The sequence below is a fragment of the Nilaparvata lugens genome, chromosome 2 (genome assembly GCF_014356525.2).
Source record: "Nilaparvata lugens isolate BPH chromosome 2, ASM1435652v1, whole genome shotgun sequence".
Taxonomy (NCBI): Eukaryota; Metazoa; Arthropoda; class Insecta; order Hemiptera; family Delphacidae; genus Nilaparvata; species Nilaparvata lugens.
This window is the reverse complement of record NC_052505.1, coordinates 12,136,130-12,150,085: the sequence shown is the minus strand read 5'-3', so window position 1 is coordinate 12,150,085 and position 13,956 is coordinate 12,136,130. Positions and strand designations below refer to the sequence as shown.

General features: G+C 37.3%; 2 protein-coding genes across 2 annotated transcripts in view; both read right to left on the bottom strand.

Moving 5' to 3' along the window:
* Window positions 1-287: 287 nt before the first annotated feature.
* On the bottom strand, window positions 288-4,785 carry LOC120349588 (acetylcholine receptor subunit beta-like 1). Its single transcript, XM_039419990.1, has 2 exons — window positions 3,835-4,785; window positions 288-365 (listed from the first exon to the last, which is right to left on the bottom strand). The coding sequence occupies exons 1-2, from the start codon at window positions 4,720-4,722 to the stop codon at window positions 288-290; spliced, it is 966 nt and encodes a 321-aa protein (XP_039275924.1). The 5' UTR covers window positions 4,723-4,785.
* A 561-nt stretch (window positions 4,786-5,346) lies between these two features.
* Window positions 5,347-13,956, bottom strand: part of LOC111047516 (acetylcholine receptor subunit beta-like 1) — a 118,496-nt gene continuing 109,886 nt past the window's right edge. Inside the window, exons 5-6 of the mRNA XM_039419989.1 lie at window positions 10,859-10,949; window positions 5,347-6,351 (exon numbers count right to left, since the gene is read on the bottom strand). Coding sequence (XP_039275923.1) covers window positions 5,347-6,351; window positions 10,859-10,949 — 1,096 coding nt within the window. The remainder of the gene's footprint in view (window positions 6,352-10,858; window positions 10,950-13,956) is intronic.

Sequence of the window (13,956 nt, the reverse complement as noted above, 5' to 3'; positions counted from 1 at the left end):
TCCAAGCCTCCAAGGATGCGCGTCTCCATTCACTTTCTTCTCTTCGGATACATGTATTAAACTAGAGACAGCTTGTTGACATCAAACAAGGCATTCTTCAATAACTGGCTTCATAATTATTACAATATTATCGTAATGATTATTATTATTGTTATTTAATTATCGTTAATTATTATTTAATAGTATTACGATAAAATAAGAGTTCTCTACTAGTATTGAATGTTGAGCATTCTATATAATTTCTTTTATATTCGTTGACCTTCTCTAAGTTGTTGGAGTCAAGTATCCTACTTTGTCAACAACGATGACTCACGACTCATCCGCTTCGGATCACCAAAGTGTGTTTCCTCCGTTAAATCAGTGTCCTGTAGAAAACACACTCGTGGCCAATTATCGTTATAGTATAATCGTATTATATTTTAGGATTAGGTAACTCAGGGATTTTACATGATTTTTAAAATGATCGATTGCCGAATTAGTTTTGTTTAATACACATTTTGACACTTGCCTTACCTAGATGATCTTTATGTATTATAATATGCACATTTTCATATCAAAACATTCATAGAACGTACGTACGGTAGTACTTTGTAAGACTAAGTATGGAGTAACCTTTTCATCACAAAAATGAAGCAATGAAAAATTATGTAGTAGCTTATTCATTTATAGGTTCATTTCCGTCTTTTCTAGGAATTAATACACGAAAAAGCAGTTCTCAAAATCCTTTATGCTTTTCAAATCTAATTCATTAAATTCATATGAAAACACATTTTCAAATGAGAAAACCTCTTATATTGTCTTATTCTGCGATTCATCGTTGATTATTTACAATACAAAGAAGATCACCTAATAATAACCATCATAGAAGATCTTTCGAGGATTATTGTATGATTTTCATTCCCTCCACTGTTTGAGCTGCAGAATGTGAAAGACTCAAAATAACAAACAATCAATACGAATTAATGTCCTAAGGTAGTTCATATTGAGTATTGTTCCGATACTTATAAACTAGATCTAGAAGATCCAAGGTCCTTAGAGTTTCGTCTTGTTTATCATCGTAGAAAGTAATGCCAATTTATGTAAATATCGCTCCGATTTTTATAAAGTAGAACTAGAAGATCCAAGGTCCTAAGAGTTTCGTCTTGTTTAGCATCGTAGAAAGTAATACCAATTTATGCAAATATCGATATATTTGACTTATGACTTATGTTGAGTGATATTTATTTCCGAGTATATGAGTATACTCATAGTATGACTCATTGAGTGATGAGTATTTTTCCGATTTTCATATATAGTTCTAAGTACATTTTCAACACGATCAACACTGGAGAATGTGCATAGAACTCAAATAGGCTAATGGAATTTGATAAATTTTACTTGTATTACACAAGCAAGATTAAGTTCTAAAGAAGAAGGAGAGGGAGGTGGAAAAAGAGCGGGAGAAGGTGGAGAGGAAATAGGAAGAATGAGAGATGGATGAGGAGGAGGAGAAAAATTGAGTAGAAGTGGAAAATGAAGTAAAATAGAAAGAAGAGGAATTCAAAGAGTGTGGAAGGAAATGACTATTCATATTATCTGGGTTTTTAGAGAGTCTATGAAGCGAGTGAAGAAACAGACGTAGGTGAAGAGAGAAAATGGGAAGAAGAAGGATTGAGAGAGTAGGGAGAAAATAGTGAGAAAGGAAATAAATCTTCATATATTCTCCAGGTCCATAGAGAGTTTGTGAAGAGTGTAGAGAAACAGAAGTAGAAGTTGAAAATGAAGGTAGGTGGATTGAAAGAGCAGGGAGAGAAGAGTGAGAAAGAAGATAAATCTCTATATTATCCGGGTATATAGAGAGTTTTTGAAGAGAGTAGAGTGGAAAAGCAGGAATAATACGTGGTAAAAGTGAAGGGAAGTAGTAAGGATTTGAGATACGGTGCATACAGGGAAGCAGTAGAGAATGAACAGCTATTCTATTCGGAGGAGATGTTTGAATATGCTGCAGCAGGATTTTGGCAAGAAGAAAATGAGAGTAGGCCCCAGAAGCTACGAGATTAGGCCGCTATGGAGATGCTGTAATTTTGAAGAGGAGCAAAGAATTGGTCAAAATGGAGCCGGATTAGAAGATTATGAGTGGAAGCAAGAAGGCAAGTGAAAAGACCGGGATGGTGAACCAGATAGGTTGAGGATGTGATAGATAAAAGGAGGCTGATAGTGTGAGAGATGGGGGAGGGAGGTGGTTTTAGTGTAGTTGAATCGATTCCCCCGAACTAGGGAAAAGGGGAGGGAGGTCTTGGCAGGGAAGGGCAGGCGTGAAGGGTCTTCTTTCTACTCTGGCGACATTTTCGCCAACAACTGGCTTTTTCACTCCATCGAACTTTGTAAACCTATGATTCTGTATGAAAAAACCTATAACAGCTATTTGAAAAATACGTGAATACTAATGAAAATTATATCATGGGGCTTTCAAGTAGAAGAATCTCTGGACCTATTAGAATTGGTAAGAACAATAGGAAGAATTTTCCTACAGAACATGCTTGAAAAACGTTTCCTTTGAATAAAAATTCCTCGTGAACTCTTGTAGATTCACATTCTTGGATTATTGTTATCATATCATTCACCAGTGTTGAACACGCAATGATGAGGGTAAGAGAAGACAATATTCAAACTCAATTCCAGTTTATTTATTAATTTCAAATATCGTGATGATCTAAAGAAATAAGTTCCTCTAGTATTTCTGTATTTGAAGAGAGAGAGAGAGAGAGAGAGCTCGATTTGAAAAGAAGTTGAGATACACAATATGTTATCGTTGAACTCGCTTCTCTTCAACCACCTCATCTGATTCCACCACAATTGATAAAAAGGAGACCTGAATGTTGTTCAAGACCTTGTCATACCTAAGAACCTAATAGAAGCTATTATGGTAGAATAAAGTTGAATTCATGAATTCAAGGAGCTCATACTGATAAATAAACATTCTGAGCGCAACTGCTATTTTTGAAATGAGCATCAGAGATGCTCGTTAATTCATAAAGAAAGAAGGGAGGATTGCTATCAGCAATTTTCTCTCCGAGACGAGTATTCTACAGAGTATTCCAACAAAGTTTTGTAGGCTACAGCTTTAAAATGCATATACATTGGATTCATTCAGACTTGGATACAGGGCTGGTCCAAGTGTTGTTGCAAGGATAACCATTCCAAGGTCTTCTGAAATACTTATTTGTGAAAATTAGTCGTAGAACCACTTCGACTTGGATACAGAGCTATTTTACCATACTTGTCGGATTTAAAGCGTTAGTAAGAATTTATGTATTGATTGGAATCTTAGTGTGTGTATATGCTATTCATTTGTCATTTATAAATCATACATTGGATTTATATATCGTATTGTTCCCATTTTTATAAAATAAATTTGATTTTGATATGATTACGACTAATCTTCACACATATTCCATGTCCATTTTCCATTACCTTTCTAATAATCATGTGACTTTAAATAATGAAAAATGAGACACAGATGTTGTCACATATTCACACATATTCTATGTCCATTTTCCATTACCTTTCTAATAATCATATGACTTTATTTAATGAAAAATGAGACACAGATATTGTCAATACCACTTTAATTTTGTTTTACAAAAGAATTATGGTTTCGGGTTACACCGAAGGTGTAGCCCCGAAACCATGGTCCTTTTGTAAAACAAAATTAAAGTGGTATTGACAACATCTGTATCTCATTTTTCGTTATGGAGAAATATCAAAATATCTCTTCACAAACAATCACTTTTAGTAATATTTTGTAATAGTTTTCGAATGATTGTCTAGAGAGGATGTGAGCAGTAGGCTTACCTGTATGTACTGGTCTTCGTTGCGCAGATGTTCGGCGATGAACTCGACAGCCTCAGTGGCTTTGGAAGCCTCGGGCGAGAGGAGCAGCGAGTCGGAGCTCTCACTCTCGCGACGCTCGGCCGACGCCTTGCGGTTGATCTTGCAGTTGGGGTGATGCAGGTCGGACAACTCCATCGCCTCCATCTTGCCCTTGGCGGCTGCGGCTGCAGCTGCGGCGGCCGACGCTGCGGCTGGCGGCAGGTGCTTGGGCAGCTCGGCCGGCGACCCGTAGGAGGGGTGCGGCGGTGCACTCATGCCGGGCATCTCCATCATCCAGCGCAGACGCGTCTTCTTCGGCCGCTTCATCAGCAGGATGATCGGCAGGTAGTAGAGGAAGACGGCGCGGATCCACGGCGGCATGCGGTGTGTGCGTGGTCCTCGGAAGTTCCAGTTGATTATGATGACTGTGACCAGGATACTCACTGTGTTCATGATGAAGGTGAATAGCAGGTACTTGGCGATGAGCGGCAGCACCAGTGACGTGGGTGGCAGGATTTTGGAGACGAGCAGCAGAAACACAACCAGTGACAGCAAAATACTTATGCCCAATGTCACTTTTTCGCCGGCCTCGGCCGGCAGATAGAACACCAACACACAAAGGAACGAGATGAGCACAGTCGGCAGAATGAGATTGACCGTGTAGAAGAGTGTCTTCCGCCTGATGATGATGTAGAAGGTGATGTCGGTCTCTGTCGGCTGGTTGCCCTCGTAGATGTTGAGGTAGGCTGGCACCTCGATTATGTCCCAAGTGCCCGACTTCCAATAGTCGGACAAGTCGACAAAGTTTTTGTTATTGTAGAGCGCTAAGGACACTTGGTCGCCGTTGAACGTCCACGATCCGAACTTCATGATGCACGTCTGTTGGTCGAACGGGAAGTATGTCACGTCGATTGTGCACGAACTCTGCAAAACAACACATTCATCAACACATTAGCCATATCCACTTTAAAATTTCGTTTAATAATTATGTTTCTCTGAGGAAGATGCCCACATTAGCTCTAGGCTTGTGCGTGGGTAATGTTGAATTTTTATCTTTAAACTACAAAATGGATTTATATATCGTATTGTTCCCATTTTTATAAAATAAATTTGATTTTGATATGATTACGACTAATCTTCACACATATTCCATGTCCATTTTCCATTACCTTTCTAATAATCATGTGACTTTAAATAATGAAAAATGAGACACAGATGTTGTCACATATTCACACATATTCTATGTCCATTTTCCATTACCTTTCTAATAATCATATGACTTTATTTAATGAAAAATGAGACACAGATATTGTCAATACCACTTTAATTTTGTTTTACAAAAGAATTATGGTTTCGGGTTACACCTGCCCCCGAAGGTGTAGCCCCGAAACCATGGTCCTTTTGTAAAACAAAATTAAAGTGGTATTGACAACATCTGTATCTCATTTTTCGTTATGGAGAAATATCAAAATATCTCTTCACAAACAATCACTTTTAGTAATATTTTGTAATAGTTTTCGAATGATTGTCTAGAGAGGATGTGAGCAGTAGGCTTACCTGTATGTACTGGTCTTCGTTGCGCAGATGTTCGGCGATGAACTCGACAGCCTCAGTGGCTTTGGAAGCCTCGGGCGAGAGGAGCAGCGAGTCGGAGCTCTCACTCTCGCGACGCTCGGCCGACGCCTTGCGGTTGATCTTGCAGTTGGGGTGATGCAGGTCGGACAACTCCATCGCCTCCATCTTGCCCTTGGCGGCTGCGGCTGCAGCTGCGGCGGCCGACGCTGCGGCTGGCGGCAGGTGCTTGGGCAGCTCGGCCGGCGACCCGTAGGAGGGGTGCGGCGGTGCACTCATGCCGGGCATCTCCATCATCCAGCGCAGACGCGTCTTCTTCGGCCGCTTCATCAGCAGGATGATCGGCAGGTAGTAGAGGAAGACGGCGCGGATCCACGGCGGCATGCGGTGTGTGCGTGGTCCTCGGAAGTTCCAGTTGATTATGATGACTGTGACCAGGATACTCACTGTGTTCATGATGAAGGTGAATAGCAGGTACTTGGCGATGAGCGGCAGCACCAGTGACGTGGGTGGCAGGATTTTGGAGACGAGCAGCAGAAACACAACCAGTGACAGCAAAATACTTATGCCCAATGTCACTTTTTCGCCGGCCTCGGCCGGCAGATAGAACACCAACACACAAAGGAACGAGATGAGCACAGTCGGCAGAATGAGATTGACCGTGTAGAAGAGTGTCTTCCGCCTGATGATGATGTAGAAGGTGATGTCGGTCTCTGTCGGCTGGTTGCCCTCGTAGATGTTGAGGTAGGCTGGCACCTCGATTATGTCCCAAGTGCCCGACTTCCAATAGTCGGACAAGTCGACAAAGTTTTTGTTATTGTAGAGCGCTAAGGACACTTGGTCGCCGTTGAACGTCCACGATCCGAACTTCATGATGCACGTCTGTTGGTCGAACGGGAAGTATGTCACGTCGATTGTGCACGAACTCTGCAAAACAACACATTCATCAACACATTAGCCATATCCACTTTAAAATTTCGTTTAATAATTATGTTTCTCTGAGGAAGATGCCCACATTAGCTCTAGGCTTGTGCGTGGGTAATGTTGAATTTTTATCTTTAAACTACAAAATGTATTTATTTTTATTTTCAGTGTAAAAGTACAACGTTTGTATTATACTTGAATGAGGTTTGTTTTGGCTGTAAACCTCTTTGAATTGTATTATATTCTCTTCTTCTATATGCCAGCTCCGCGACAGAAATTGGCGATCATCTGCATGTCTGGATTACCAATACCATTATAAATCATATTAACCTACAGACTGAAGAGTTTAACAATAATATGGAGCATACATAGGTGATGAAATATTCGAAAATTGAGGTAAAACTATACCTTCTCATAAATAAGATTGCATAGTTTTACCTCAATTTTCGAATATTTCATCACCTATGTATGCTCCATATTATTGTTAAATTCTTCATTCTGTAGGTTAATATGATTTATTATGGTATTTTACTCTTGTTCTCGATTATTTTTAATCCTAGAATGTCAGTTGAATTTTGTTTGATTAAACACATGAGTAAAGAGATTGGTATTGGATTTATTATGGTATTGGTAATCCAGACATGCAATCTGGATTCTACTGACTGCAGCTCGGAACAGGGTTGTTGAATCAATGTTGAACCACTCCCTCAGGTTTTCTAACCAGAATGTTTTCCTTCTTCCAAGCCAGCGTCTTCTTTCAATCCTGCCCTTCATGATCGATCAACTGCAGGAATTTGTACATTTCATTGCGCATCACATGTCCAAAATACCGAAGCTTCTGGCTCTTAATACAATGAACATTATTTCAGCAGCAAAAAGTTGTATTATTTTAGTTTGATGTTTTTCAATAAATAAATAATGAGACAGATGCTCATCTAGATTCAGATTTCTTTATTCATGTGTTTAACCAAACAAAATTCAACAAACGTTCTAGGGTTAAAAATAATTGAGAACAAGAGTAAAATACCATAATAAATCATAACCTACAGACTGAAGATTTAACAATATGGAGCATAGATTGGTGATGAAATATTCGAAAATTGAGGTAAAACTATAATGTTTTCTCATTAAGCGGTAAATTTTGGATTTTTAGTTGTCCTTTCTCAAAAATGGAGATGGAGCATATCTATCTGGCAAGTTAGATGAACCGGGTTCGATTCCCGGGCCTGCAAATTATTTTTGGATAGTAGCTCTTATAAAATTTCCTCCTAGCTGTCCATCCATTCATTTGTTAATATTTGCAGCAGCAAAAGTCTTCAGCATTCAATTAGAAATTTAGTTCAATTTGGACTATTCTTACTCAGCCCAGCCGAATGAGTATGAATAGTTCCATTAGAACTTATGGAAATAATATTCTGGAACTTATAGAAATATACAGTGGTACCGGGCACGTTCACTGTCACTAATGGGGACTCCTGCTTGAAACAGCAAAATTATAAATTGAAATATTTGAGATAAGACTATAAATTCAGTGACATCAATCATGTATGAGATACATATAATTCAAGAATGACAATTAAACAGTTTAGGACTCTCCTGAACAGAAAACTATTCACTGACAATTCCAAACTATTGGTGAACAGTATAACCCTTATGGTATTATTGAAAGTGGCTGATCAAAAGTGGGCTCTGAATCTATAAGAAATGACAAATTTTATATTTTTCCCTTAAACTGTCAAACACAGTGTTCGCTCCAATTTTTATAAAACTTGAAAGAGGAACAAGAGGTTTTTAAATGGCATTCCAGGTCAAGGAAGGTGGACTCTTTTTGACTTTTTTTGTGAAATTCATGGTCGCAAAGTCATCTCCTGCAAAAAGAGTGAGTGAGACGGCGAGAGAGTACCCAACTCTGTTAATTAATTTCAAAGGGTGAAATAGCTTGGTGGTGGATGCCAAAAACATGGCAGCATCAGTTGGGTGAGGTAGGGGGGGGGATTGCACTGCTCAAAGGTGTCTTCGTTCTTTGCTGCTGGAGGAATACTCCACCAACTAACACCAAGATGCTTTGAAACTTAAGCGACGGAGAGGGCGAAATCAATAAACAACGTTTGGAATTCGGAATTCCTTGCATAGACGGCTCCACAACTGCCTTGGAGGCCTGCCCTGGCTTCTTTTGCTTTTTAAAACAAGAAATCTAGTTTTCCACAAACTCCATCTGCAGATTTTTCTTTTCTCTTTCCACCTGCAACGAGTCAAAAAACAAGGCCGAGTGACTGTACATGGGGGGGCCAGGCGGCCGCAACTATTTGGGGCGCTCTTTGTCCCTCTCTTGAACTCTGCATTCCACCAACGCAACGCAAAGCAGCATCATAATCATCATCATCATCACAAACCCGCCCTTCACCTGGTGTGGGGTGTGGTATGCATGGCTTTGCAACATACCGCACATTTTTACCTGAAACATTTCCATCAAAATCTCGCCAACAGGACTGTAGCCAACAGACTGGACTTCTTACCACAGCTCAGAATCTCTATCTAGCAACATTATGAATCCTTATAGCTGCGTTTTGCTTTCATAAAATGAGAAACATAGTAATTTTGTTCTTTATTATGAACTAGTTTTGATATAATTATATGTTATGCTATATAATTATAATAGTTGTGTATAGTATAATTGTAATGGTTGTTATATAATTATACTAATTTGAATTACTCACACCCTGATTCTAATGCAATGTAGCCTACCCCAATTTTCAATTCAATTCCATTTGAATCTGTTAGGTGTTGATTTTCTTATCCGGTCACTAATACCGGTCAAAATACTAAATTGGGAGTCCGGTCTCACAAGATGTCAAGCTATCATGATAAACTGAAAAACTTTAATAACTTCACAATGGAATACATACATCCCAGCTTCTGTTTCTTCTAGCTTTCCTCATATAGAATCATTTAAATTCATAATGATTTATGTGTTTACTCGGCTAATTCTTATTTACCTGTCACTTCGAAAAAATATTAGTTATCTTTGATCAATATCCTGTTGCTTTGTATTTAATTTTGTATTTTATTATGCTATTTGAACGAATTATATTGCTGGATATGGGATATATCATATGGATATTGCATAATCTGGAATCACAATGAGCTTTATTTAATCATCAGAAATGTTGCACATTTAAATGGTGGTTGTTTAAATTAGGTTTTCTGCCAAGCATAATAATGTAAACGTGTGCATCATTCACCTTGGACGTTATATTATCATTGAAACATTAGAAAGATGAGACCATATACTTGATTACAGTTTTGGTCGAAGATTTTACAATCGAAAATGATGAGATTCTGTCATTAAACTGAAGATTATCAGAAAAAGATTATTAGAACATTGATAGTATGAACACACATGATAATTATTGACAGTTCATTAGATACTTGACGACACTCATGAACTGCGAAGTAGGGCAAATGTGAACACTCACTCTTCTCACTGCAAGATTCGATCAATGTTAACATGAGTGCTTAATTATACTAATCAATTCACACTCACTAATATAGTCATGTCGTGCTAATCAATACTTGAAACTGAGTCCTGGAACAACGATATCAAACAGAATCACGGTACAGATGTAAATTACTTGAATTTGGGAAAAAATAAATAGGAACTTTCCACATTGCAACAACAAAACTTTTCACTTAAAAATTGTAAAAGAAAGATTAATCCTTATAGAAAGCTGGTTAGAAGAACTCAAAGTCAATCAATTTTTGATAAGGACGACTGCTCGATCAGAACGAGAATATAATTACGGTTATATTCATAATTATTCATAAAACTATGAATATTTGAGAGAATAATAAATGATTAATAATTATATCGTGGTAATTATGTCTAGAACATAATTGTCTCATATCGTTCACATAATAAAACAGGCAGAATGGAGTTCATCCATTGAATGGTTTATTATTGGTAATGACTGAGCTCAGTTTATGATGATCACTATCCATTATTCACTGTCCATGATTCAAATTTTAGTGGAAAACCAAGAATTGTGTCTGAAATACTTTCAGATAGATGTAGATTTTTGGTTATAACTTCATTTATGGATATATTTCATTCTCAATAAAGTAATATCAACACACTTTTTCTCATGTATTTCACACATAAAAAATTTGAATTACTGATTCATTCAAAAAAATTTGATTCATTTACTTAAATATTTGACTGCATGTCATGTGAAATTCATAAAGAAGTGTGTTAATACATCGCAGCTCGGAATGGATCAAGATTCATCATCATATTTAATTTTGCCAGAAAAGTAATATTCATCTTTATAATATAATATAATTTATTGTTTATTTTATGAAACTGAATCTCCTGAAACGAAATCAATTTTATAAAAGGAAATTATTGTAGGCTCAGTATTGAGACTACTACTCCAGTTTTTCATCACAGGTAGCACACCATTTATAAATATCAATACTGATACTTATGAAAAATTGATAAGATAGTTCTTACTTGATAAATGGCAGGAGGGACCCAGAGGACTTCCCCGTTAGGGTAGATGAGCACATTGGATTTGTATCTAACCTCGTAGTTACCGTCGGCACTGCAAAAGACAACAACAACCAATTAAAAAATAACATATAGTAACAGAAACTTGAATTTATTAGGATAGAGTGACACGATATTTTACCGACAAATGCAATTGGAATGGCACGTTTTTACCCTGGTATAATCATCAGCAAAGCACTAATAGTCAAGGAATGAAGAATACATTCTAATACTATCTATAATCATACAATCAGAACGTATTCAAGATTTCTTGATAGTAGTCTACTGAGCAACGTCGCGTAACTTAGTTTGTTCTTGTGTTACTGTAAATAAAACCAAGTTCACTTGCAGAGCTTCATCAGCTGAGGCATAGGCTAGTGAGCCACGCTGCCCCCTATGTAAATTTTTCAACAAAATAGACAACCCTATGAAGTTTGCCCACCTATGAGTGGAAACATAGTGTAGCAGCGAAGGTAGATTCAACCTTGAGAACCTTGAGAGTGTTGAATGTAAGCATGTATTTGAATTGATCGAAACATACCGCTCCATTATTCGTCACCAGGGTGCGCCACCATTGAATGCGACACTCAAGCTTCGCTGCTCCACTATGATTGCACCCACCAACATACAGAATTCATGTAAACGCCTATGCATCACTAGAATGACTAGAAAATCAAATATGATAGATACAATAGATTATTTTAAACTGTTGACACATCTCAATAGCTATTTCAAAGGAATTGAAGCTGTTTATTGATGACTGAAATCTATATAGAAATCAAATTTAATCGTTGATAGTAATCTGCAACATACAGCATGCTATCAAGGAGACTATCTATGTAATAATAATCAACGATTCTTATGGAATAGATTCCATTTAATGCGGATCACTCACGTGTGATATAGTATTATACCAATTGTTTTATCAATGGTTCAACTTGATTAGAAAGATGATCGAATGAGAAAATTCATCAATGTACCTAGAATATCCAGGTATTGTATTCTAGGTACCTTGTAATCCAGGTACCAATATCCAGGTATTGTATTCTAGGTACCTTGTAATTATCTATATATATAAAAGCGAAATGGCACTCACTCAAGGACTAACTGACTGACTGACTCACTCACTCACTCACTCACTCACTCGCAGAACTAAAAATCTACCGGACCAAAAACGTTCAAATTCAGTAGGTATGTCAGTTGGCCCTTTAGAGGCGCACTAAGAAATCTTTCGGCAATATTTTAACTCTAAGGGTGGTTTTTAAGGGTTTAAAGTTCGTCTTTTAGCATGTATATTCTTCTTCTTATTCTCTCAATTTTAATTGAAAAATGTCCATACCATATGTTAATCTAGAGAGAGTAACTCTTCGAAACAGTTGTTAACTGGTAATTAAATTAATAATTTTTTCAGGTTGGCATTAAGTTGAGTTGACCTTGTTAGGTTGGCACCAAGTTGAGGATTGAAATGCATTTATCGCGGAAAAATTGATTGGGCACTGCTACTTCAATCAGAGCTATTCCTGGGAATATTATATTACTACCCGTCAGGCTCGCTTCGCTTGCTATATCCGTTTAGCCAGACGCTTAGTCTGGACCCCCGACTGGAACGTCCTAACATATGATAAAAATGCTCAAATGAAAAATGGAGGCGAGCGAAGTGAGCCTGCTGATCTCATTCTTGGATGATCCAGTCGGGGGGCCAGGGGGCGGAGCCCCCTGGCTAGATGGATACGGCGAGCGAAGCGAGCCTGACGGCTAGTGTAATATAAAGAATTCAATATTTGTGCAGAAAAAGCACATGATTTGAAAATATTTATTGGGTATACTAATACAGTACATGTACTACATGATTTACACACTCACAGTCCCCAAGAAATCCAAGCTTAGAAAATGTAAAACACATCTACTTGAACAGGAAAACTGATAGGTTCTGGATGGAAGTACAAGGATAAAGTCATTCCATGGAGTTAAATGAATCGGATCGAATTAGACATGTAATCGAATGTAGAACGTATTCAGTGTTGGAAAGGATTAATTGAGAACCTAGAATGGTGAAGAGAGTTGATTGGGTTAATTGATAGCGGGAACTTGGTAAGAATGCCAGATGAGTCTTAACCTCGAATATTAAGTGGGTCTGGGAACAGAAGCAATTCCTAGAAACACACAGCATGACTAGGGTGTGAAACTGTTGCATAATTCTTCCTGTTGAGTTCTTGTGAATTACTCTTGTTCATTCAATATACTTCAGTTACTAGAGATTCGTTATTACTGGTATGCTTTATCTATATTTCCTCTGTTATAATATCTTATATCTATTTTTTCTGGGATATGCTCTGTTTTCTCTATGGGTTTCTCTATGGCTTTCACTGTATATGTATAAGAAAGAGAATACTGTAGTTATAAAGTATAGGATACTCGAAAGAATTTTTCATTTTGTTGTTAATTTTGTTTTGTTTCAATTCTTCGTTGTAGTATTTTCTTTTCTGTTTATATATTTACTTCTTTGCTAACTCAATTTAAATCAAGTTAAGCGTATGATAATCTTATCTCCTACTGCTACTGGAGAACAAGAGTCATCTTATGCCAGTGGTTCTTCCACTTACAATCTATTATTAAATTTTAGTTGAATTATTGTATTTGTCATCCTGGACTCTATTCGATTTCTGTATATGTATTTATGAGTGTGAAATAAATTTTAATTTGATATTGCTTGATAATTACTTATTGTAAAATTAGTAGAATCGATGGTGATGTTGTGAAATCTCTCCATAATAAGAAAACAAAGATATTGTCAAATTTCACTAAAAATTCGTTAAAAACTGGATCCATTTTTCTCATTTTATAAAAATGAGGATCCTCATTCCTCAGTACAGCTGATGATGCGTTGGTAAACGTGAAATCATGGTACTGTTCTAAAGTTTTCAATAAATTTTTAGTGAAATTTGACAATATCTTTGTTTTCTTATTAATTACTAATACGTAATTATTTTTTCCTACAGTTACGTTGAAAAGTGGCCATTGCTGCACTGATTACAGAACGCAAAGAATCACTTTTCCGCTCT

What these genes read in the sequence shown, in the direction of transcription:
- LOC120349588 (XM_039419990.1), bottom strand. Translation starts at nt 4,722, where the DNA reads ATGAAGTTCGGATCGTGGACGTTCAACGGCGACCAAGTGTCCTTAGCG. An exon ending in ACGAAGACCAGTACATACAG is followed by an intron (nt 366 to 3,834) that starts GTAAGCCTACTG and finishes TGTTTTCTACAG; the next exon opens with GACACTGATTTAACGGAGGA.